Below are 26,515 nucleotides of genomic sequence, written 5' to 3'. Positions count from 1 at the left end.
ATTAGGGTGAGGTGTAAGGAGGGGGAGAAGAGTGTACAGTGAGATATTAGGGTGAGGTGTAAGGAGGGGGAGAAGAGTGTACAGTTTGTATTAGGGTGAGGTGTAAGGAGGGGGAGAAGAGTGTACAGTGAGATATTAGGGTGAGGTGTAAGGAGGGGCAGAGGAGTGTACAGTGAGATATTAGGGTGAAGTGTAAGGAGGGGGAGAAGAGTGTATAGTGAGGTATTAGGGTGAGGTGTAAGGAGGGGGAGAAGAGTGTACAGTGAGATATTAGGGTGAGGTGTAAGGAGGGGGAGAAGAGTGTACAGTGAGATATTAGGGTGAGGTGTAAGGAGAGGCAGGGGCGGGTATAGCGAGAAATTAGGGCTGAGATTTAAGGAGGGGCAGAGGAGTGTATAGTGAGATATTAGGGTGAGGTGTAAGGAGGGGGAGAAGAGTGTACAGTGAGATATTAGGGTGAGGTGTAAGGAGGGGGAGAAGAGTGTACAGTTTGTATTAGGGTGAGGTGTAAGGAGGGGGAGAAGAGTGTACAGTGAGATATTAGGGTGAGGTGTAAGGAGGGGCAGAGGAGTGTACAGTGAGATATTAGGGTGAAGTGTAAGGAGGGGGAGAAGAGTGTATAGTGAGGTATTAGGGTGAGATGTAAGTAAGGGCAGAGGAGTATATAGCCTTAAAAGAGATTTTTTTTTAAGGAAAACAGGATTGAATAAGAAGCCAGGAGAGGGATTTCAGCAGGAGAGACACTGAGACAGATTTAGGAGAGAGTAAAGTGATCCCAGCAGCAGCATTCAGGATAAATTGTAGGGGAGGCAGGTGAGAGGCAGGAAGGGTGGACATTAGAAGGTTACAATAGTAAAATAGGAGAGTAAATAAAATGTATCTGTCCTGCCCTTTTGTTGGAGAAATGACGGCCAGCTGGTTTCTATGTCACATATTTCCTGGTCATGTCCTAAATTGACCAGACTGTGGAACCAAATTTTCCATATGCTCATCAGATTAAGGCTGCGTCCAGGGTCAGCGCTTAGGCGCTGACCCGTGCTGAGGCGCGCTGTCGCTTCTCTGTGAGCCCCTGCAGCCGCAATGAGAGCGGCTTTAGCAGGGGCTCGCGCACGCTTCCGCAAGCGTGCGGAAGCGTAGGTCTTTTTCAAATGATAGATTTTCGCGCTCACGGGAGCGCAGGGCCGGTCACGTGAGAGGGCGAACCAGCTCCGTGACAACACAGCCCCCCCCCCCCCCCGGCACGCGGACCAAGGCCAGGGAAAGCACCCGCTTTCCCTCAGCCTCAGCGCGCCTCCGCACGGCTGCAGTCCTATGGACTCAGCTTTACAGGAAACATGTCCCCTACTATCTGGCCTGTTTATTCCTGACATATACAAGCTCACAGAAACTTGTTGATAGCGGTCAGCTAAGCTATAGCCAGTCAGTGGAAGTCTCCTATTCCTCCCACGCTATAGCACAGTAACAATAACACTCGGGGATGTATTATCTACGGAAAAACTGACTGCATACTTAACTGACACGCTGGGAAAATGTGAGCGAGTCCGGGGGCGCTGACCAGACGCAATAATCCTATGCAATGTTTTATACTTGCAGAATGTGGTCAAGAAGAATTTGAATCACAAATAAGCATGAACAGGTCTGCTCCCATTTTGTCCCCCTGTACTCTCTCCCTCCTCATACTCTCTCCTCTCCCCCCCCCCCCCCTTCTATTTGCTGGTTTGATTAGGCTTTGTAAGATTATTTTACACCATTATGTTTGATATATTTCCTTATCCTCCCTTTTTTTGATTGTTTTCCCTTTACCTCTTTTCTTCTGCACCCCATAAATCCTTCAATAAAATGTGAGGGTCCCCCACTTATACACACACACACACACACACACACACACACACACGCGCTATCCCAATAACAAGCTGGAAGATTCCCCTGCAACCTTTTTATTAGGTGCCTCTCCAATACTTATCAGCTACCCCACAAATGTTCACAGGATCCCCCTCTTAAATTACACCCACCCATACACATTAATAGGGTCCCCCTCATAGGGTCACTCCATTACACACATAGGTTGGTCCTATGTAGACTTTAACAGGATTCCCTTCTTACCCAGTACACATTAAAAGGATTTCCCTTACCTCAGACATTACAAGGATTTCTCTCTTACCTTATACACATTAATAGTATGTCCCGCTTACCCATTAATAGGCGCCCCTTCTTAGCCATTAATAGGGCCCCCCTGACCCATTAATAGGCGCCCCTTCTTAGCCATTAATAGGGCCCCCCTGACCCATTAATAGGGGCCCCTCACCCATTGATAGTTTCCCCCCTCCCCCTTTCTCACATGGAGAGAGTGCTCCTGTGCACAGCTGTATGACAGGGAGACCTCCCCCCCCCCCGGACAGGGTGCTCCTGTGCACAGCTGTATGACAGGGAGACCTCCCCCCCCCGGACAGGGTGCTCCTGTGCACAGCTGTATGACAGGGAGACCTCCCCCCCCCGGACAGGGTGCTCCTGTGCACAGCTGGATGACAGGGAGACCTCCCCCCCCCCGGACAGGGTGCTCCTGTGCACAGCTGGATGACAGGGAGACCTCCCCCCCCCCCCCCCCCCCGGACAGGGTGCTCCTGTGCACAGCTGTATGACAGGGAGACCTCCCCCCCCCCGGACAGGGTGCTCCTGTGCACAGCTGTATGACAGGGAGACCTCCCCCTCCCCCCCCGGACAGGGTGCTCCTGTGCACAGCTGTATGACAGGGAGACCTCCCCCCCCCCCCCCCCCCGGACAGGGTGCTCCTGTGCACAGCTGTATGACAGGGAGACCTCCCCCCCCCCCCGGACAGGGTGCTCCTGTGCACAGCTGTATGACAGGGAGACCTCCCCCCCCCTCCCCCGGACAGGGTGCTCCTGTGCACAGCTGTATGACAGGGAGACTTCCCCCCCCCCCCCCGGACAGGGTGCTCCTGTGCACAGCTGTATGACAGGGAGACCTCCCCCCCCCCCCCCCCCGGACAGGGTGCTCCTGTGCACAGCTGTATGACAGGGAGACCTCCCCCCTCCCCCCCCGGACAGGGTGCTCCTGTGCACAGCTGTATGACAGGGAGACCTCCCCCCCCCCCCTCCCCCGGACAGGGTGCTCCTGTGCACAGCTGTATGACAGGGAGACCTCCCCCCCCCCCCCCGGACAGGGTGCTCCTGTGCACAGCTGTATGACAGGGAGACCTCCCCCCCTCCCCCCCCGGACAGGGTGCTGCTCCTGTGCACAGCTGTATGACAGGGAGACCTCCCCCCCCCTCCCCCGGACAGGGTGCTCCTGTGCACAGCTGGATGACAGGGAGACCCCTCCCCCCCTCCCCCCCGGACAGGGTGCTCCTGTGCACAGCTGTATGACAGGGAGACCTCCCCCCTCCCCCCCCCCGGACAGGGTGCTCCTGTGCACAGCTGTATGACAGGGAGACCTCCCCCCTCCCCCCCCCCCCGGACAGGGTGCTCCTGTGCACAGCTGTATGACAGGGAGACCCCCCTCTTTCCCCCCCCCCCGGACAGGGTGCTCCTGTGCACAGCTGTATGACAGGGAGACCCCCCTCCCCCCCCTCCCCCCCCAGGACAGGGTGCTGCTCCTGTGCACAGCTGGATGACAGGGAGACCTCCCCCCCCCCCCCCCGGACAGGGTGCTCCTGTGCACAGCTGGATGACAGGGAGACCTCCCCCCCCCCCCCCCGGACAGGGTGCTCCTGTGCACAGCTGTATGACAGGGAGACCTCCCCCCTCCCCCCCCCGGACAGGGTGCTCCTGTGCACAGCTGGATGACAGGGAGACCTCCCCCCCCCCCCCGGACAGGGTGCTCCTGTGCACAGCTGTATGACAGGGAGACCCCTCCCCCCCCCCCCCCCGGACAGGGTGCTCCTGTGCACAGCTGTATGACAGGGAGACCTCCCCCCTCCCCCCCCCCCGGACAGGGTGCTCCTGTGCACAGCTGTATGACAGGGAGACCTCCCCCCCCCCCCCCGGACAGGGTGCTCCTGTGCACAGCTGTATGACAGGGAGACCCCTCCCCCCCCCCCCCGGACAGGGTGCTCCTGTGCACAGCTGTATGACAGGGAGACCTCCCCCCTCCCTCCCCGGACAGGGTGCTCCTGTGCACAGCTGTATGACAGGGAGACCTCCCCCCCCCCCCCCCCGGACAGGGTGCTCCTGTGCACAGCTGTATGACAGGGAGACCTCCCCCCTCCCCCCCCCGGACAGGGTGCTCCTGTGCACAGCTGTATGACAGGGAGACCTCCCCCCCCCCCCCCCCCCCGGACAGGGTGCTCCTGTGCACAGCTGTATGACAGGGAGACCTCCCCCCCCCGGACAGGGTGCTCCTGTGCACAGCTGTATGACAGGGAGACCTCCCCCCCCCCCCCCCGGACAGGGTGCTCCTGTGCACAGCTGTATGACAGGGAGACCTCCCCCCCCCCCCGGACAGGGTGCTCCTGTGCACAGCTGGATGACAGGGAGACCTCCCCCCCCCCCCCCCGGACAGGGTGCTCCTGTGCACAGCTGGATGACAGGGGGTGTCCCCTGTGCTGCTGATGCTGCAGCCGGGGAGGGACAGAGCGCAGCATCACCGGGACCCGTTACCATGGCGACACGGAGATATAAAGAGCGGCCCGCGATAGCGGCGGCCCCGGTACTCACCGACACCGGGAGAAGTGAGCGGAACCGGGGCCCCAACTATCCACCGACACCTGTGAGCGAACCGGGGCCCCAACTCCCCACCGACACCGGGGCATGTGAGCGGAACCGGGGCCCAAACTCCCCACCGACACCGGGGCATGTGAGCGGAACCGCGGGCTCTCTCCGGGATGCTGAGGCCGCGGGACCTGCGGGACGCCTCGGGGACCCGGACTTTCCTGGACGCCATGCACGGGGGCAAGGTCCGCCTGGCCCGCTTCGTCTTGGACGCTTTGGACCGCAGGATCGTCAACACCCCGGCGGGGGAGCAGGGCCGCCCGCCGCTGCTGTTCGCCGTGTGCCTGCGGGAGGCCGAGGCACGGGCCCGCTTCGTGCGCCTCCTCCTGGACAAGGGGGCCGACGTCAACGGGCAAGACGGGGCCGGCCGCACGGCCCTCAGCCTGGCCTGCGAGCTGGGCTACCTGGACGCCGTGCAGCTGCTGGTCCAACACGCCGCCGACCCGGAGATCCCCGACCGGGCCGGCAACCGGCCGCTCATGTACGCGGCGGCGGGCGGGCACAGCGCCGAGCTCCGCTTCCTGCTCCGCTCCTACAAGCGCTTCGGGCTGCGGCTGGATGCCACCAACCGGGCCGGGCTGTCCGCGCTGCAGGCCGCCAGGGTGTCCGGTCACCGGGAGTGCGAGAGGGCGCTGAGCGGCCCGGAGGCTGGAGGAGGAGGCCGCAGGGAGAGGCCGGGGGAGGCGGAGAGCGCGGGTGGGGGAGGCGGCTGCAGGGAGAGGGGGGCTGGGGGTGGAGGAAGCCGCAGGGAGAGGGGTGCAGGAAGCCGCAGGGAGGTGGAGGCCGCGGGGGGAGGAGGCCGCAGTCCCAAGCCGCTGTCCCGGCAGATGTTGGAGCGCTTTGCCTGGCCCTTTGCGCACCGCAGAGGGGAGGGAGATAGGCCGCAGCCGCGGGGTCTCTTTGGCCGCTCGTCCAGCTGCTCCCCGGCGCATGGCGGGAGGGAGATCCCGGAGGAGACGAGGCCCCAGCGGCCGGGGTGGTGGCAGAGGTCGGTCCCCGAGGCGCAGGTGATGGGGGGAGCCATGCTGCGGGCGCACAGCTGGGAGGGGGGAGAGGCTGCGGGGAGGGGGGGATCCTCGCACTGCAGGCGGCTGCTTCGCAGGGTCACATCGCCTGACTTCCAAGGGCTGTCCGGGGGGATACTGCCCACATACCCGGGGGACATGAGGAGGGACAGCAACTGCAGCAGGAGTCAGCTCATCCTGGCCGGCAGCCGGCAGCCTGTGGCACTGTGACAGGGGGAGTGGCACCTGGACATGCGGGCTGTGGCACTGTGACAGGGGGAGTGGCACCCGATGGACATGCGGGCTGTGGCACTGTGACAGGGGGAGTGGCACCTGGACATGCGGCCTGTGGCACTGTGACAGGGGGAGTGGCACCTGGACATGCGGCCTGTGGCACTGTGACAGGGGGAGTGGCACCTGGACATGCGGCCTGTGGCACTGTGACAGGGGGAGTGGCACCCGATGGACATGCGGCCTGTGGCACTGTGACAGGGGGAGTGGCACCTGGACATGCGGGCTGTGGCACCTGAACAGGGGACCTGTGGCACTGTGATGCACATGGAACATTCATCTGTCTCTTCAACCATTAAATACTGTGGCTGGGGGCAGTGTCACTTCATGGATAGCCAATGGACACTGGTCTGTCACCAGAGATGGCCTCTGATTGTTTGACATTGTACTTTGATCTGTCGCATCATGCATAGTGACATCCTGGGGACACTGATCCTTCACCTCACCCAGCCTGTGCCAACGCAACTCCGATTTGACACTCACAGGCACCTTCTGACACCTGACAGCCAGGGGACAAACTCGTGTCACCCTACACAGACAAGCCATTGTAATGTGATTAGGGTAGTGTCACTTGGAAAATAAGCCTGCGGTGCTATCACAGGACGGTGACACCTCAAAAAGGTAGCCTGTGGTAGTGACATGGAACATTAAGCCGTAACATGTGCCACCATCTAATAAGCCAGACTTCTTACACTGTGACGGGATGTCACTCGCAGGTGACACACGGACCACCTCCGGGACAGACAGTCCATTAGCCTGTGATGGCCTGTGACCTGGGCACACTGGTATTCATTGTGGCAGAGGAGATTATGAACATTTCACAAGTACCTCTCCTCTGTAAGCAAATAACTTTAGTCTTTACAAAATATACCATACCCTCTCTATATGTTTATATTGTTTTCAGATTGTCTAACTATATTTAAATCATTAAAAAAAAGCAGTTTCCACCTCTTCTGTATTATTGCTATTAATGATTGTATACTGCAGGTACTATGCGCACAGCGTCTTCACTTTGAAACGTGGCAGCTACTCTTGGGTAAATTTAGAGGGGAACAGATTCCATGTTTAGTGGTAATATCAGAGGTCCATGTGTAGTGGTAATATCAGAGGTCCACGTGCAGTGGTAATATCAGAGGTCCACGTGCAGTGGTAATATCAGAGGTCCACGTGCAGTGGTAATATCAGAGGTCCACGTGCAGTGGTAATATCAGAGGTCCACGTGCAGTGGTAATATCAGAGGTCCACGTGCAGTGGTAATATCAGAGGTCCATGTTTAGTGGTAATATCAGAGGTCCACTTATCTGTTCTGGGTCGAATATTGGGAACGGCTTACAAAAAACTTATTTTAGTGATGTAATAGGTCTCCCACTAGTATGAACATATGTATTACAAACATTAATAATACAAGATAATAATAATAATAATAGGATATTATCCCTTCAGTGTTGCCGCTTGTCATCTCGAATCGCTGAAATGGCAGATCTATGCAAAAGTGGCAACTCTTTACACTTTACCTATAGAAGGCCCACAGACCATTAACATAGATGAATAGACAAATGTCGTAATTTCTAAAGCATTATAATTCTCTTTAAAAGTTTCAATCACCCCTATTTCACCTGTTAAACATGCTATGGCCATTAATTCACTTGGGTCCTAGGTGGGACTGCGTCTGTACAAGCAAAGTGAAGGAACAGTACTAATATTTTAATGGGCTCAATGTAAGAGGATTTACATAAAATAATATATATATCATTTTGTTGTTTCCCCACATTGTATTATATTGCCAATAGCACCGGTCTATAGATCCTTTTTGTAGCGAGAGGCACATGGTTGAGCACGTCTTTGTCTTATTGCTGCAGAGTACTTGAGGTCCGTGCTAATGACATTAGATTAGCATTACAGACACCCGTACATCTCTAGTATCGGACACGGTGCGTTGTGCAGGCACGAGTAAAAATACAACCCTCACAGGGCATAATAACTAGGCAACGAGTTCATTAAGTGTGTACAAATCTTGAAGGAAACCAAATGTCATCAATAAGTTAATTACCCCTGGCTCTGGCCGTGCAATTAGTTGCTGGCCTCCCTGACAACAAAAGGTTTAAAAATAATTGCGCTTTATACTTGCACATTTGAATATCATGTTTGGTGTTGGTTACAGCAGGGGTGCTCAAGCCCCTCCTCCTCCCAATAGTTCAGGTTTTCAGGAGATCCCTGTTTCAGCACAGGAGGCTCAGTCTGAGCCACCTGTGCTGAAGCAGAGATCTCCTGAAAACCTGTTGGGAGGGGCTTGAGGACTGGAGTTAAGCACCCCTGGGTTACAGTGCTTTGCGCAGCTGAAAGTCCTCAGACATCCGTGGAATGCAAAACAAAAGTGAGAATCATACACTGGTTTCCTGTACACAACACAGAGAGATGTTGGGCTTCAGAAGTGAGAAGGTTTCCAGGGACAAGTCATTGCTGGAGAGGATCTGAGATCTGGCAGAGTGCAGGGAGGAACTGGAGACAGGCCAATTATAAACAAATCAAAACAACCATCAAAGCCTTTATTAAAACAGTTCTGCTCAAAGTGCCTGGTATTTTTTTACATGACCTGTTCCACAACAGTACAGAGGGTCAGCTGCAGTTCAGGGTCATAGCTTGAACTAAGCCTTGAAGGTGGGAGAGGGTGGTTTGAGACTGTCCATAAATTAAAAAGTAGTGGTGGGCAGTGCCACGGAATACCAGCTCCTGCTGTGGACTGGTAAACCGGCAAGCTGTTTTCTTAACCGGCGACGGGGAAATTACGCTTCAAATTCCCAACGGGCGCATCAACCTCCTGCCATTACAGAACGGTTCATATCAATTGATCTTACAGGTGCAGTCCCCATGTCGGTCTGAGCTAAGCTAAGGGAAATGTTAAACAGGTTAACACCGGCAGATCGATGCCTTTTATAGAGAAATAAGCCCGGCGTTTTTAAAACATTTCTGAAAGGCAGATCATTTCTCTTTTTGTTTTTTGTATTGATCTTTCAAACTCTGAATGAAGGGTAATTATTATTTATTATTAATTCATCTTTTTTTTTTTTTGGTGGAGCAAAGAAAAAGCTAATCACATATGCATTTCTCTTGATTGTTAGATGGCCATTTTATGAAATGGGACTGGATGAGTGTGAGATAATATAGGCCAGGAGTGGCCAACCCCAGTCAAGGTCCACCAACAGGTCAAGTTTTCAGGATATCCCTGCCTCAGCACAGATGGCTCACTCATAATGACTGAGCCACCTGTGCTAAAGCAGGGATATGTAGAGTAATGGGTGCTCTAATAGTCCCAGGAATCAATTCAGTAATTATCCATGACAAATATCATGCAACAATGGCTTTCCTATGTGGGCGTGGGTATGCTACTAGGTGAGTGATAATAGTTTCAGCTTATTGAAATCTCCTGAAGGTAACAGAGAAAATGATGCTCTCACTTCGCCGCACCTCATTGGAGACCGTGATGTAGGGAAAGTCCAAAGAGAACTCACCAAAGTTTGTAGCAAATCTTGTCATCAATCAAGTAATCTTCTTTGTATCTTATCCACTCCTTGAGCCAAATGAAGTTCTTTGAAGGCGTGCTCAGCTGCAGGTAATGATCAGCACAGCAGAGAAAATGCAAAAAAATGCATAGAGCAGCGCACAGGAGTACTCGTTGATAAAGCACATTTTGTGTGAAACGCGTAGGAGGGTCCACACCTTTTTTTGTTATGCTGGTTGGGCAATACATTTTTCATTTTTTACACTACCTGTCTCCCGTTATTTTGGGCAGTGCGCTGCTCTACGTGGTTTTTGTTTTTTGCATTTTCTCTGCTGTGCTGAAGCAGGGATATCCTGAAAACCTGACCTGTTGGTGGAACTTGAGGACTGGAGTTGGCCACCCATAATATAGGAAATAAAAGCCACCCTAAACATCAGACTAGAACTTTAACATTTATTTCCAGGAATAACTTTTAAGAATGATATAACTATGCTTGCATTATTTTTTTAAAGGCATCCATCGCCTCTGTTTTGACATAGGACTGGATCTTTAACCCCCAGGGGACCAGACAGGCCGAGCAGCTCTTTGCAAAGCAATTAGGTAGAAATTATGCACACAGTATGTTAGTATATACTATATCAGGGGTGCTCAACTCCAGTCCTCAACCCCCCCCCCCCCCCTCCCAACAGGTCAGGTTTTCAGGATAGTCCTGCTTTAGCACAGATTGTGCAGTCATTTACTGAGCCACTGATTGAGCCACCTGTGCTGAAGCAGGGATAGCCTCAAAACCTGGCAGTAAAGACAAAGGGCATTGAACGCTCTGTGTTTGCAAGTGATGAATTCTGTGTAGTCCATCAGTGTGACACCAGCTCCCTCTTCTGGTCATTGTATGAAGTGCCCGCAGTACAATAGCACCTACAGGTATGTGCTTAGGGTGAGCTCAATAATACGGTTTGTCAAAAGGGTCATAGAAAATAAGGTGCATTTGCCTGGGTCCATTATATGTCCTTTTATATTCCAGTGTAAAAAATAAAATACAAATAACCACTGTAAACAATCACGTTTAACCCTGTTGAATGGTGTGGGTGGGTCCAGAAAAGCCAAGGGTTAAAGCTGGTGAATTTCCAAGTAGCTTATTTCTTGTACCACAACCAAAGTATTCATAGTCTGTAAAATATCAGCTCCGCAGGGTGCGGATACTCCAGCAGCGACACGTACCCTGCCTACGACCTCCAGGTGGGGAAATCACCCAGTCATCGGAAAGTAACCAATGTTATCTCCGTTACGATCGCACGGCGGGGTGATCTGGGTATAGTGGTTGGGACTGGGCAGCCCAGTCCGGTACAGCAGGTCTCAGACTCGCATCCAGGCCCCAGCATCAGCAGGTGGAGTTTCGCTTGCGGTATTGCTGGATCAGAGGGACCATGCACTCCGGGAGGCCGGCCTGCAGCAGGAAGAGGTGGCCCAGCAGCTCTCGTGCCGTAGCTCTCTCCGAGGGCTCCCGCATCAGCATCCTCTCCAGAAAGTCCCTCAGAATTGGGGAAGCCTGGGGAGGTGAAGCAAGGGGTCAGTACCAAGGAAACAATGCAGCAGCACAAGTGTCTCTTCCTAATAGTAACACTGGAAAGTCTCATAGGTCACAGTAAAGGGGCAATCCCCCCAGGACAAAGTGCACGAGTGGCAGTGACACGTTTAAGGGGTCAGATTTGGGTGATAAACACATTTTTAATCTATAAGTATTTTTTAAATAATATATATATTTTTAGTTGGTTTGTAAACACACAGTGAGCTGAGACTTGGGAGGGGTGTGATTTCCATCCTTTTGTCTGATGCCACGGATTGTGTTCAACAAGAGCTCCTCCCCCCCCCCCCCCCCCTTATATTTACTGGCTCTCTATGGTAAGGGCAGGGTGGGATAAAGGTAAAGAAATCACATCCAAGTTACAAACAGACTTATCATAAAATAGATTACATTAAAAATGTTAAAGATAAACCTCTAAGGCATTTGGTTACTGTGGAGACCTCCATTCATTAAGCCACTACTGCCACCACACACTCAGTTCTCCTCCTCACTTTTAAAGCTTACACTCTTCTGCCCGCCCTATACTGCTCGCGCCGCAGGCTTTTCCCTGTTATAGAGCCGGGAGCTACAGGTACTGTGTATGTGTGTGTATATATGTGTGTGTGTGTGTGTGTGTGTGTGTGTGTGTATATATATGTGTGTGTATAGATTGTGTGAGTAAAGAAAGTCCTAAATAAGATTTGTTTTAAAGAAAGAAAAGTTTAATAAATATTTTTTTTTTATTTGTTCACTCATTGACACACGCACACACATCCACACATCCACACATACACACACACACACACACACACACACACACATATATACACACATACACACATCCACACGAGTGCCGGTAGCGGCACGAAATCATACCGCCCACCGTCTTCGCCGCTGTCTGTCGGCTCCCCGCTCCCTGCCGTGCGCGCGTGCGTCCCTTGTATAGAAGGGCTGGCTGACCTCAGCCATCTATAACTGCCGTGCGCGGGCACGGCGTAGCACACCCCGGCAGTATAGAACCAGCCTTACATCTCAGCCCTAATTTCTCGCTATGCACCATCCCGACTCTTGCGTTCTGCTAAAGGATGTCTTCTCTCTACCCCCTTTGTATCTAACGCCCTCTCCCGCCTTAAACCTTTCTCACTGACTGCCCCTCACCTCTGGAATGCCCTTCCCCTCAATATCCGACTAGCACCCTCTCTATCCACCTTTAATACCCACCTTAAATCACACCTGCTTAACGAATTATATGAGTAGCTCCATGGCTGATACTTTACACCTCATACATAAATCTTGGCCCCCTGCAGACGCACTTACCAGAACACCCTCCTACTGTCTCTGTACGTTCTTTCTACCTACCAATTAGATTGTAAGCTCTTCGGAGCAGGGACTCCTTTTCCTAAATGTTACTTTTATGTCTGAAGCACTTATTCCCATGATCTGTTATTTGTATTATTTGTTATTTATTTGATTGTCACGTGTATCACTGCTGGGAAGCGCTATGTCCACTAATGGCGCTATATAAATAAAGACATACATACCTTAGCTCACGAGGAACTGCATTTATTGTTAAAAAACAGTCCTAAACTCAAGTGTTTCCCAGTGTTGGGATTGCAGCGGTCCCCAAAACATGAAACCCCCCTTATTACAGAGAAATATATGTATTAACTCATTAAAAAAAATAACCCTCCCACCTGGTGGGAGCGGGGTAAGTGTGAGGGTCACTCACTTTGTGAGAGTTCCTCAGTTTAGGGGGAGGGCTGTCACGTAGCCTCTTCATGGCCTCTACAGGAGATTCACTGAAATATGGGGGTTCACCATCCACCATCTCAATCAGCATGATCCCCAGAGACCAGATGTCCACCTGTGGAAGCATACAATGACATTAGCGCAGATTAACATGGCGCCGTGATGAGGGACCCTGCAGGAAGACATCGCAAAGCAGAAGGTGGGAGAGTTACTGAGGCCCCGCGCTCTCCCCCCAGGTAATCAGTTTCACTGCTGTGGGGAAGACCGCAGGGCCTCTAACCGCGAGGCTCGGTGCAGTGGCACTGGTAGCACCGCCGTCACGCCGGCCCTGTTAAGCCGTGAGGCGCCGTGCTGCCCATTTTTTTTAAACGACTTGCCACTGCTTAGTCAGTAAGGCCCGTAACCCTTTCGCTGAAATGCATTGTGGGGCCACCCGGCCGTGAAAGGGTTAATATCCCAGGCCAGCCACGGAACAGGAAACCAGAGCAGTGAGCCATCCTTAGACGTCCCGGGATAGAAAAAAAGAGACTCCACGGGCCAATGGAATGGAAGGCAAGCCCCAGCCTGATAAGGAAATGGTCTCCTTTCTCCCCCCAAAAACAAGATTCACTTTATTTATATAGCGCTTTTCTCCCAATGGGCCGCAGGGCGCTTCACACATTTAAAAGTCAAAAAGATCAACATTTTGTTAGCGTTTTCCGTCAGGCCCGGCATGGGCTTCATTCAGCTCCACGTTTGTGAATCCTATTCGGTAAATGGCCCCTCGGCACTTGCCGGTGTCGGCCGCCTCCTTGCTGCCGCCCTCCTGCCCGTTTGGAATCCCGGCGTCAAATGACGGCTGCGGACGTCGCCAGCGTGACGCCGCGCGGCGGATCGTGGCCATGGAAACGTGAGGTCATGACATCATTTGCCATGGCAACGAGACGCAGCGTGACGTTACGTTGGTGACGTCGCGCAGCGTCATTTGATGCTGGGATTCCAAACAGGGCGGCAGGACACACGGAAGTGCATTCCCCATTATGTCCGACAGGCCCGAGAGCGCGGCAAAAGCATATGGGGCCTAACGGCAGATCTGCCACTGGGCGCCATAAAGGAAGGACTTCCGTATCAAACTCTCCCACTGACCTGGGTCACCTCGGTAATCGCCCTAAACCCAGTAATCTCCCAGTACCTCCCAGTACTCCCAGTACCAAGACACACCACTAGGGCATTCGTTGACTGGATTCAAACTCCCTGGTAACACATCACTCTCCGTGCAATGCTAGTCTTTCTTGCAGGAAAAAGTGAAGCCCGTTTTAAGGTTACCTCCGTGCCGTACGGGGACCTCACGATGACCTCGGGAGCCATCCAGTACGGGGTCCCCACCAACGATTTCCTTTTTGGGACGTCTTTGCTGATCTGGGCGCAAAAACCAAAGTCAGAAAGCTTTACCTGCAAAGAGAAAAGGGAGAATGAATAAGTAAGAATGCTAAAGAGGTTGGAGGAGATTTTAAACTAGGATGGAGAGGGGAGGGGAATGAAAAAGATAATGAACTAAATGGAATAGAGGAGGATACAAGGGGCTATGGAGGTAGAATGGGGGCAAGTGCGAGTTTGACAAGCAGTGAGATACCCATAGTAATTACAGATAATACTAGAAAACTTCTAAAGACTAAACCAAGTGGGCGCAGAAAGGAAGGAGCAGATAAGATAATAGTACAGGACAAAGATATATGGGGTAGATGGCCCCAATTAACCAGTGCTACAGAGCTACAAATAACCCACAATAATTGCAATATAAATGTTTCTGACTGCGTTTTGAACCGGATCACTTGGTGTGGTAGTGCATGCTTGAGGCTATGTGCATTGAACCCCTAGATGGCACCAGGTATAGCAGAGATGTGCGGAGTTGTAAGTGGGGAGTGTTTAAACCCCCCCCCCCCCCCTTGACCTCTGCATTCTCCCTGAACTGAATAAACTTGAAAAAGCCCATGTCTGGGTGAAACGCGTTAGAGGTGCAGGGGCATGTTTTATCCCCCCTCTTTTTAACTATGCTTCAATAAAGGAACACTTTACAGCACAGTCCAGCATTTGCTACGTTTTTCCTGCCTCGTGGTGCCCGCTGAATCACCTCTCCCAAACCGGAACAGGTACAAGATAATAGTACAGGCTGAAAAAAAACTTAAATGCATGCTTGCTAATGCAAGAAGCCTGACAGATAAAATGGGGGAGCTTGAATTAATAGCTACAAGGGAGCAGTATTATATCATAGGCATTACTGAAACATGGTGGGATGAAACTCATGACTGGACAGTTAATATAGAAGGGTATTCTCTTTCGGAAGGATCGAACAAATAGGAGGGGAGGTGGAGTATGTTATATGTTAAACCGGATCTAAAACCTATTATTAGGGATGATGTTTATGAAGGGAATGATGAAAATGTAGATACTTTGTGGATAGAAATTAGCAGTGGAGGTAAAAGTATAAAGAAAATGTTTGTGGGAATATGCTATAAACCACCAAATATCTGTGAGATTGAGGAAGCTAAAATACTTTTGCAAATGGAGAAGGAAGACATCAAAACTGGGTCATGTTTGCATAATGGGGGATTTTAATTATCCAGACATAGACTGGGGCAATGAGATTAGCGTTACAACAAAAGGGAACAGGTTTTTGGGGGTGCTTAAAGACAATTATATGACCCAAATTATTGGGGAACCAACCAGGAGAGGGGCAGTTCTGGATTTGGTCATATCAAACAATGTAGAAGTAATAACAAATATTCAAGTCCTGGAACATTTGGGTAACAGTGATCATAACATGGTCTCATTTGAAATAAATTATCAAAAAACAGATTATTTGGGTTCAACAAAGACCTTCAACTTTGGAAAGGCAGATTTGAATAAACTGTCTAATCTAGTAGTAATACAATGGGATGATGTTTTTGCAGGGAAAAATGTAGAAGATAAATGGGTAGTCTTTAATAGATTGTTAGAAAAGCACACTTATCAGTGTATAACCTTGGGTAATAAGTATAAAAGAAATAAGTCAAAACCAATGTGGCTAAATAAACAGGTAGGGGATGAAATGGACAAGAAGAGGAAGGCGTTTAGATTCTTTAAATCAGAAGGGACGGAGACGTCGTATCAGAATTATAAGGAATGTAACAAAAATTGCAAAAGGGCAATCAAATTAGCAAAAATGGATAATGAAAAAAGGATTGCAATAGAAAGTAAGGTCAACCCTAAAAAGTTCTTTAAGTACCTTAATAACAAAAAAACGAGAAAAGAAAATATAGGACCCTTTCAGTGTGGGGTGGGCAGGCAGATTATTATTGGAGATGAGGAAAAAGCTGAGGTATTAAACAAATTCTTTGCCTCTGTGTTTACCAGGGAAGAATCAAGTTCAATAGTAGTGCCGCAGGAGGAAGCCACAACCTCCATATTAATGAACAATTGGTTAACTGAGGAAGAAGTTCATAAGCGACTTGAAAAAATTAAAGTTAATAAGGCACCTGGCCCCGATGGCATACATCCAAGAGTTCTCAAGGAGTTAAGCTTAGTAATAGCAAAACCATTATATTTAATATTCAAGGACTCCATTTCCACAGGCTCAGTACCACAAGATTGGCGTAAAGCAGATGTGGTGCCTATATTTAAAAAGGGAGCTAGATCACAACCGGGAAATTACAGACCTGTAAGCCTGACTTCAATAGTAGGGAAACTACTTGAAGGTTTAATACAGGATAATATTCAGGAATTCCTAATGGAAAATAAAATTATTAGTAATAGTCAGCATGGATTTATGAAGGATAGATCTTGCCAAACTAACCTTATTTGTTTCTTTGAGGAGGTAAGTAGGAATCTAGACCAGGGTAATGCTGTTGATGTGGTCTACTTAGATTTTGCAAAGGCTTTTGATACGGTTTCACACAAGAGGTTGGTGTACAAAATAAAGAAAGTTGGACTCAGTAATAATATATGCACCTGGATTGAAAACTGGTTAAAGGACAGACAACAGAGGGTTGTCATAAATGGAACTTTTTCAGGTTGGGCTAAAGTCGTGAGTGGAGTACCTCAGGGATCGGTACTGGGACCCCTGCTTTTTAACTTGTTTATTAATGACCTTGAGGTTGGGATCGAGAGCAAAGTCTCCATCTTTGCTGATGATACTAAATTGTGTAAGGTAATAGAATCAGAGCAGGATGTAATTTCTCTTCAGAAGGACTTGGAGAGACTGGAAACGTGGGCAGGTAAATGGCAGATGAGGTTTAATACAGATAAATGTAAGGTTATGCATTTGGATACAAGAATAAAAAGGCGACTTACAAATTAAATGGAGATATATTGGGGGAATCCTTGATGGAGAAGGATTTAGGAGTGCTTGTAGACAGCAGGCTTAGCAATAGTGCCCAATGTCATGCAGTAGCTGCAAAGGCAAACAAGATCTTATCTTGCATCAAACGGGCAATGGATGGAAGGGAAGTAAACATAATTATGCCCCTTTACAAAGCATTAGTAAGACCACACCTTGAATATGGAGTACAATTTTGGGCACCAATCCTAAGAAAAGACATTATGGAACTAGAGAGAGTGCAGAGAAGAGCCACCAAATTAATAAAGGGGATAGGCAATCTATCTTACAAGGAGAGGCTAGCTAAATTAGATTTATTTACATTAGAAAAGAGGCATCTAAGAGGGGATATGATAACTATATACAAATATATTCAGGGACAATACAAGGAGCTTTCAACAAAGGAAAGGGTTCTTTACAGTAAGAGCAGTTAAAATGTGGAATTCATTACCCATGGAGACTGTGATGGCAGATACAATAGATTTGTTCAAAAAAAGGTTGGACATCTTTTTAGAAGGGAAAGGTATACAGGGATATACCAAATAAGTATACATGGGAAGGATGTTGATCCAGGGATTAATCCGATTGCCAATTCTTGGAGTCAGGAAGGAATTTATTTTTCTACTTAATGGAGTTTTTTGTTTGCCTTCCTCTGGATCAATAAGTAAGTGTAGATATAGGATAAAGTATCTGTTGTCTAAATTTAGCATAGGTTGAACTTGATGGACGGAAGTCTTTTTTCAACCTCATCTACTATGTAACTATGTAACTATGTAACTATGTAACTATGTAGGTCTCTGCTAGATTCATTGGAACGGAGGAAAAGATTCAAGTCTCCTAAACAGGGGAGTAGGTAGGTGCAGGGAACACGAGAACTTCCCCCTCTCGCTGATTTGAAGTTAGGGTCAGTGAATTTTAAAATCAGGATCTCAGACGCCATTGGAGTTTCAATGATAAAAAAGAAAATCAGTGGGTTTCCATTTAAAATGCCATTTTTGGTCAACAACCACCCAATCTCACAGATTCCGGGCACTGGATGTTGACATCTCTAGAACCAAAATGAAGCCCCCAAAATGTAACACTGGCCATTGGCCTAAATCGCGCACAATATGGGGGCTTGGGTACCACGGTGGGACAGGGGCATGAAGGTTACGGAGAAGTGGGAATCTCACCCGTCCATCGAGGGTGAGGAGGATGGAGTCACTCTTGATGTCTCTGTGGATCACCCCTTGGGAGTGCAGGTACACGAGAGCCTGTAATACCGACTTACACACCGTTGCAATTTGCTCCTCGTTCAGTCTGAAATAAGAAGAGAGGATCCAGGTGCGATTCTGCTGAACGAACAGTTTAATACGGCATTATGTCATTTCTCTCTACATTTTTATTTACCTCAAACTGGTTGACACCAAGGCCGCGCTTATAGTGCGCGCGATGGCGACGCGACGGATGACGTCACCCGTCGCCAACCGCGAAAGTTGTATTTCGCGTTGCAGCGACGTCACAAGTGACCTGGCCATTGATTGGTTCGGAGGCTGTCACGTGGCGACAGCCTCTGAAAAATCTAATTTGACCGGCTTCCAAAATTCGCGCCGCCACGTTGCTCCCATCGCTCCGTCGCGATGCGCTTACTATAAGCGCACGCGACAGCGGCAATACATTTGTTATAAACGCAGCTAAAGGCCTCGTCCAGGGTGAAGCTGAGCGCTAATGCGACACGCGATCAAACACATGATCACAATGAGACTGTCCAGCGTGCGCGTCCAGCTGCTTGCAGAGACAAATAAATTTGACTCTGACGCTCGCTGGCGCATCACGAATGGTTCGCCCAATGAGGACGAACCAGCTCCGTGATGTCACGGCCGCCCCCCCCCCCCCCCGACACGCCCCCCTCACTCTCCAATCTGCAAATTTTAACTGGCCAGGAATAGGCATCGCCCCTGCTTACTCTGCACCTGACGTCACGGTGCTCGAGCGAGAGCGCGCGGGCACTTCCAGCCTAAGACCGCGCTCATAGTGGCGGCTCGGGCACTCCTACAGCCCCAGCGATGTGTGCACTAGGCTGCAGGAGATTGGGGAGGCGATCGGGGGTGTGGTGTGGGAGGTTCGGGGGGCATGGTGAACGCATCACAGACGTGTCACGAAGCTGATTTGCCCTCATTGGCTGATCCAGCTCATGTGACGCGCCAAAATGTAGCAGCGTCGACGCGCTGCAGCGTCACTAGGAGCAGCAACCCCCCCCCCCACCATGAGCGCGGCCTAAGAGAGAGAGAGCGCGAGCACAAAAGTGCGTGAGGGAGACAGAGTGCACGCGAGAGAGCGCAAGAAAGAGTGGCCGCACACGTGAGAGAGCGCAAGAAAGAGAGAGAGGGCGCGCGCGCGAGAGAGCGCAAGAAAGAGAGAGAGGCCGCGCGCGAGAGCGAGCTTCAGTGTTCTAAGTGTAATGGTACTCATGGATACATTACTTTGTTATTGACAAACTTACAGTTCCACTTTCTATTTAAGTAGAAAATTATTTAGACACACACTATATATAGATATAGGTTTTGATATATAGAGAGAGAGAGAGAGAGAAAAAGAGAGAGAGAGAGAGAGAGAGAGAGAGAGAGAGAGAGAGAGAGAGAGAGGGAGAGAGAGAGGGAGAGAGAGAGAGAGAGAGAGAGAGAGAGAGAGAGAGAGGGAGAGAGGGAGGGAGAGAGGGAGGGAGAGATATGAAGCATGAGCAAACAAAATGTAACTTAGATCTAAACTGCATTCAATTCTCCAGCTGTAATTAGGGGAGCGTGGCAGAAAGTGCACTGTGCACTGCTGCTCCCGTGTGACCATCTCAGGCAGACCGGATGGAGCAGCAAACACATCCTTTTCATACCTGGTTTGCGATACGATATCAGTGAGAGCCCCGCCTTGCACAAACTCCATTAGCACCCACAGTTCCTCTCCCACCAGGTAGCTTCGGAACATCTCCACCACGTTGGCGTGCTGATAATCCCGCATGATCACCACCTGTGCACAGCAGAAAGCGCCCGGTAAACACCAGCTCCGGATCAGAGACCCACAACGCACCACACCTGGGGGATTGCTAACCCTGTACTCTGTGCTGAACAGTGTGACTAATTGGTTCAACTAGGAAACACAGGAGCCAAGTCTACCGGCGTAGAGGGAAATAACATGGCGGTATGGTGCACGACCAAACAGCTTACAATTCCAGATGTACCAACGTGCAGTTTATCCGTTTGCAATGTTGAAAAAATAAATAAACATTTTTACGTTGTGGCACAAATGGTGCGGGGTGAAACACGGCTGATTTTTTGGGCTAACTGTTATCGCAGAAAAAAACCCGGCAAATTTTGCAAACTTTTACGAAACGTTTGCACTATTCTGCTAATAAAAGTGTGAATTGTAACATGTCCTGTATAACGCGGACAACGTCCTTCTTTTTAGAGATTGGAGTATCCCCAAAATATTTTTGAAGTTGACTTCCGACGACAGCATGTCTCTTATGGAATAGCACCACTTAGTAATTATGCGCCTAATTTTTTAGAGATACCCCGCCTGGATGTAATCACATTCATTGTCAGAGAAGAGGGAGAATTGAATTGCTCCCCAGGCGGTTAACTCTCCTGGATTAGAGGGACTGGCCGCTCTGGCATTGAAGGGGTTAGCAGGAACGCACAGTGTTTCCGTTGGCGCTGTATGTTTTCGATACCCCGCAGGGATTCACTGCTTTCCTCGTGTAAAGGGGCCGCCCCTAGTTGTGTTTGTCTGTTTAACTAATGACAGCATCATAATTACTTTGCAAACAAAGGACACAGCAAAAAGATCAACTGACCTGCTGCTTTGAGGCTCGGCAAACAGTCTGATCACCACAAGATAAAGATTGACAAAAACTCTCCAAACCTCCTCAAAAATACTTCTACTTGTCCTTTCCCCCCCAGAAAAGTTACCAGTCAGCTGCATTTCACCTATGACATGTCACATGTCACTGTCCTTAGTGTATTTTGGTCCTAGCAGGGACTGACCCTTGACACACCCGCGAAACGCGTAAGTGCGGTTATTTACCCCTATTCTAATCATATGTGATCCAATAAATTCATTTTGATGGGCGCCCCCTCTTTATCGTAGTACATTGGGCGTGCGCCGTTACTACTTCACCCATCTACTACTGAGCCTTTCACCCTTCGATTATTGAAGGGGCACACGACACCAGGGTTTGACATGATTGCCATGTCACACAGGTGACGCGCTGTTCCGTTCCTTGTCCTTTCAGAGCATGGTAAGCGCAGAATGTCATCTCCACTGGAAAACGAGCAAAATATCCATAATGTAGCTACATTTGTGGTGGCCCTGGGGTGCCAGACCACGTCACGTGGCAGCTACGTCATGAGGCTCTCAAGGGGTTGAACTGGTTGGTACAACATCTTAACGAATGACATCCAACTCTGTGGACCCAGATTTCCATGTCCTTTGTAGCTACCACGTGTATCAAGGGGGGCGGTTTTACAAACGTTGCACCCGTAGGCACTCACCTTTTGCCGTCGCGTCAAATGATGCTGGGACACGTTGTCATGGCAATGTGACGCCGTGTTGTCATGGCAACGCGTCACCATCTGATGTAGCTGCGGAAGCTGGAGGAGGGTGGCGACGGCGCACCTGTCTTCTGAAATCTTCCAGAGGCGGCAAATGGAAGCGGCCGGACACCAAAATTCCAGCCCCCCCCCCCCCCCCCCCCCCCCCCCGTTTTTTCTGCCCTAGGCCCGGGCGTAGTGGACCTATTGGGAAATACGGGCCTGTGCATATAATGTGCTCACCTCATTAAAGAGAAGCTCTCTCCTCTGCTGCTTCCTGAGATCCATCATCTTCACGGCCACCTGGCGCCCACTGTGTTTCTCCTGAGCGATGCAGACCACCCCCGTTGACCCCTCTCCTATCTTTACGTAGTTCTGAAGTAGCAGCCGTGGGTCTCCTTGGTCTACCACCATCCTCAGAGCCGTTTTGAACTGCTCATGTGTGACCACCAGCGAGTCCTGACTGTACAGCTGGTTTTTGCTGAAGGAGTCCTGAGCGAGGTGCAGGTTAGTGGAGCTGGTCTGAATGGGCCGGCAGCGGGGTGAGCCCGCCGGAGACGGTCTGCAGGGTTGCAGAGGAGATACGGGCTCAGCTGGGGCTCCAGAAATGACCCTGGTGAAATCAGCCGTTAAGTTGTCACAGGGAAGAGAAGCTGCTTTGGCCAGGACCCCACGTGTGGACGTAGCAGGACGCTGGCTCACTTTGGTCTAGAAGACATCATTTAAAAGAGCAAAAAAAGTCATCCATTAATTGTACTTTTATCAGGAAAATAGTTTGTTTTTTTCTACTTTCTCCTTTTATTTCTACAGCTAATGATGGCAACAGCCTTTGTTTGCACAAGAAAATGAAATAAAGTGTCTGTACCTATAATATGCAATCATTTACAAATAGTCTCATCACCAAAAAGATTATGTAAAAAACATAAAAACAAAACTACGGAAACATTACAAACACTGTGCTTGCCTGATTTTTTGTAAAAATTGTGTAAATCGCCTACATTTGAACCCATTAAATGTCACTACCATAGAAGACAAGGGAAGGCCCCTATAATTTAGGACAATCTTTTTGTAGAATCGGTCTGCACGGTTTAGGTACGAGGGTCATTTCGGTGTTAATTAAATTGACAACAAAATTAGGCATCTCCATTCTGAATAGCTCAGCTTCAATACACCCCAATACTTTGCACCTGTTTTGCCGTGTGCCCCAACCTCTGAGGTTCACAGGACTAAACAAAACGTTAACACACAGAAAGCGGCAAATCTGCATCACTTCCTTCCAATTAATGTCAAGAACTCAACCAAGCAGGAGGTGTTAAACCACACACGTTAATGTAAGAAACAGGATTAACAAGCTACTTGTCCACATCTGCGAGGAAAGATATTCCCAACACTCACGGTTCATTATAAGCAAAGAAGGGTAGGGGGCCGTGCTGGTCCATTCTTCCCTGTAGTAACACAGGAGGGAGCGGGAGGAGGGGGTATGATACCTTGTATTGGACCAACAAGTATAGATGATATGTTACACGCTTCCCAACCTCCCAGGGTTAGACCTGATGAAGGACCCTGCGAGGTTGGAAAGCTTGTAACATATCAACTACATGTTGGCCCAATAAAAGGCATCATACCCGTCCTCCCTCTCCCTCCTGTGTTAGTTCATTATAACAAACTGTTGATTTCCTAAGTGCTAAAAACGAAACTAAAAGACAAGTCAATTCCGAGATGAGTTCTGAAATGAGAATGTATGTCTAGCACTGGTACTGTAACATGCAACACGTCACTTCTATCCTTAGCTAGAAGGATCTATTATTCCCATAGCAAAGTGTGTGCTGGTTAACTAAACACTATTCTTGTATAAACCTTTAAGTTCCTGTTTATACTGGATTACAGCCAAGTTTCATATTCTGGATCAGGCTCCAGTTAATTAAGGGAGATTTAAGAATGTAATGTTGATAATGGATAAATGATGATGATAATTATTCTACTAATGCTGATCTGTTAACCTAATTCTTGATGAAAGAGATCATTGGGCTCTGTCATGAGGACAACAGCAAGGCTGGGGGACGCCTCTCCCATGAAGAAGCGTGCCTCGTCACATGAAACGCGCGTCGGGGTGAAGTGACGTCACGCCGGTGATACTCACGAGAAGAGACGGCGTGAGTGTCTGTGATTTTCGGGGGACACGGTTGTATTAATACGTATCTCTGGGCATTCTGGAGTAATTTGGGCTACCTTTCTGATTGCCACTGTATCCTGACATCATTACTGCTTGCATGATATTTGCACTATTTCCCAGCGATACTGTGTATATATGTACACTTATAGTTATGTCTGTCTGCACCAATACGACATTGGTCCTATTTAACCATTTATGAACAACGATTTGGTGCTGGCCATACATCAGTACAGATATATTTGTATATGTGGCAATGTACTTTAGTGGCTTAACATGGGATAATATACTCCTACAGACATGTATACTGCAATATGCTGAATGTATGATCAGCTGTCTGCTATGCTGGTCTGTCCAGAGTCTGCATCCGTGGGTCTCCCTTAGGCTGAGTCCATAGAAGCACCGACAGCGCTGAGCAGTGCGGACGCTCCGCGATGAGCCCCGTCATCCTCAATGAGGATGTCTTCGGGAGGGGCTTCCGCGAGTGTCCGCATGCGCGCTGAGGCGCTGTGATTTTCAACCGACAGCTGAAATTGTTCCCGAGCGCGCTGTCGCTGAAAAACCCAATCGGAGTGAACCAGCGTGACGACATCGGCACCGTGACATTGACGTCAACGCTTTGCGGGTTTTTGGCCCAGTGACGTCAGTGTCCCGCCTCCGATCGCGCACGCTGGCTCGCCTGCTTGTCCATGTAATTGCTCCTGATTGAGCAGGCGAGCCTCAGCGTCAGCGCGGAGGGAGCGCGGAGGAGCGCTGTCAGTGCTTCTATGGACGCAGCCTTAGATTCACTAAAACACCACTGTAAGGGCATTAGCCATATATAGGTGTATTGAATTATGCCCCAAGGCACACCTAATATATACATTTCTCCGCCGTCTCTTCTTTATTTTACTCCACTGTATATATTTATTCACGTTTTTCGGTGGTATTGTTTATTAATAAAACGTTATTAATTTTAAAGACATATGAGGGGTTATCAATCAACCTATTGAATACTCTCTATACATTTCCTGAGCTCATTATATATTCAGCCTTACAGGGTTACTAGTATCCCATCAATATATTCCCACAACACCCCCCCCTCACCCAGCCCCCCACACTTTTGGCTATTGAGTGCATCTTATTAGGGACTTTTGTAACCTTCTGGTCATTCTTCGAGTGTTTATAGGCTGGAATATCAGTGAGATTATATTCAACCTACAACTATTGACCAAAATCACGTGGATAATTACATCGCAGAAGCTTGCAAAGGACTTTGCTCATTGCTGCCTGATGTTGCATCTCAAAATATTATGACCAGCCAAGTGAAGCCTCTATTGCACAGACTTTCAAAGTCTTTAAGCTGATTGAATTCCGCAGCAGTGTGAAGTTGAGAGATGTTGTGAGGGCATCAAACATTTGAAGGTACTGTGCAAGACTGTTGCTATTTTTTTAGTGAGGTGTTTTTAAAAGCTTGTTCTTCGGAACAGAGCAGAAATACCTGGTGATTGGGGCCACTTCTTACTGTACCTGCCTCAACTGGAAAGGAATGACCCAGAAAACACTGGGGCTGTGGACACCTGCCTGCTTGTCTGTACTGGAATAGGCATGAGTGGAAAGCACGAGACCCTAAGCATGTGTTCCCCTTTGGGTAAGACTTCCATTCCAAACACAGGGAGGGAGACGATGGGGAGGGGAGTTTGGAATGACCACATCATGTGCGGTTTTCAAGTAGCTTCTATGGGCACCAACATGGGGTGTGTCCCAGTAGGGAGCCGAGTGAGAAAAGAATCAGCCTATGAATATTCAAATGACTCCAGCAGTACCCAGAAAGAAAATCATGATGTGCCCAGAAAGCAGTTTTATCTCAGGGGCTATAAATATATGGACAAGAATCATGGTGCAGCAAATCGGACCAAACTCCATACTATCCAACACCCCCTAACATCCACACCCCACAACCTTAATGGGACCAGTTGTGCTGCTGGACCAAACTCCATACTATCCAGCACCCCCTAACATCCACACCCCACAACCTTAATGGGACCAGCTGTGCTGCTGGACCAAACTCCATGCTATCCAACACCCCCTAACAGCCACACCCCCAAACCTTAACGGGACCAGCTGTGCTGCTGGACCAAACTCCATGCTATCCAACACCCCCCTAACAGCCACACCCCCAAACCTTAACGGGACCAGCTGTGCTGCTGGACCATCCTACACCCTGTGGCATACTCCACCCCATGAACAGTCACTTTACCTTGTGTTTCAACATTGTCCCTTATTCCCTCTAGAGTGTAAGCTCTCCGGATCAGGGCTCTCATTCCCTTCTGTATCTGTTTGCGCGCGTCTGTTCTTATTTGTATGTCATTCTGTTTATGTAATTGATGCCACGCTGTACCCCCATTGTACCGCGCTGCGGAATATGTAGGCGCTTTATAAAGAAACGATAATAATAGGTTTTAGTTTCATGAGGATAAAAGAGCAGTGGCTCTGTAATTCCAGGCCCCGCTCGCATGTGACGTCCTCATGTCTCAGAGATAACCAGTGAATTAGGAAGCATTAGGGCACAGCAAGAGAACACCGCATTCAGCCAAGGCAGAGTCAGATACATCACTGCAGAATCCCAAGAAATACTCC

At 49.5% G+C, this 26,515-nt stretch overlaps 2 protein-coding genes across 2 annotated transcripts; one reads left to right on the top strand and one right to left on the bottom strand.

Moving 5' to 3' along the window:
• Nucleotides 1–4,517: 4,517 nt before the first annotated feature.
• On the top strand, nt 4,518–6,969 carry ANKRD63 (ankyrin repeat domain 63). The gene is made up of 2 exons (XM_075613375.1): nt 4,518–5,423; nt 5,526–6,969. Exons 1-2 carry the CDS (start codon nt 4,841–4,843, stop codon nt 5,960–5,962), a joined length of 1,020 nt encoding a protein of 339 aa, XP_075469490.1. The 5' UTR covers nt 4,518–4,840; the 3' UTR covers nt 5,963–6,969.
• Nucleotides 6,970–8,547: 1,578 nt separating this feature from the next.
• Nucleotides 8,548–26,311, bottom strand: PAK6 (p21 (RAC1) activated kinase 6). The gene is made up of 7 exons (XM_075613370.1): nt 26,136–26,311; nt 21,970–22,434; nt 20,031–20,164; nt 18,337–18,463; nt 14,137–14,262; nt 12,812–12,946; nt 8,548–11,067 (listed from the first exon to the last, which is right to left on the bottom strand). Exons 1-7 carry the CDS (start codon nt 26,148–26,150, stop codon nt 10,900–10,902), a joined length of 1,170 nt encoding a protein of 389 aa, XP_075469485.1. The 5' UTR covers nt 26,151–26,311; the 3' UTR covers nt 8,548–10,899.
• Nucleotides 26,312–26,515: the final 204 nt, after the last annotated feature.

Source organism: Ascaphus truei, chromosome 9 (assembly GCF_040206685.1).
Source record: "Ascaphus truei isolate aAscTru1 chromosome 9, aAscTru1.hap1, whole genome shotgun sequence".
Lineage (NCBI taxonomy): Eukaryota > Metazoa > Chordata > Amphibia > Anura > Ascaphidae > Ascaphus > Ascaphus truei.
Note: the sequence above shows the minus strand (reverse complement) of the source record. Positions and strands in the feature narration are given on the sequence as shown.

Coding starts and splice junctions, on each gene's coding strand:
- ANKRD63 (XM_075613375.1), top strand. CDS start 4,841: ATGCTGAGGCCGCGGGACCTGCGGGACGCCTCGGGGACCCGGACTTTC. Junction 5,424..5,525: donor GGGGGAGGCGGAGAGCGCGG/GTGGGGGAGGCG, acceptor CGGGGGGAGGAG/GCCGCAGTCCCAAGCCGCTG.
- PAK6 (XM_075613370.1), bottom strand. Junction 18,464..20,030: donor GATATCGTATCGCAAACCAG/GTATGAAAAGGA, acceptor TTCTTATTTCAG/ACTGAACGAGGAGCAAATTG. Junction 14,263..18,336: donor TCCTCACCCTCGATGGACGG/GTGAGATTCCCA, acceptor TTCTCTTTGCAG/GTAAAGCTTTCTGACTTTGG.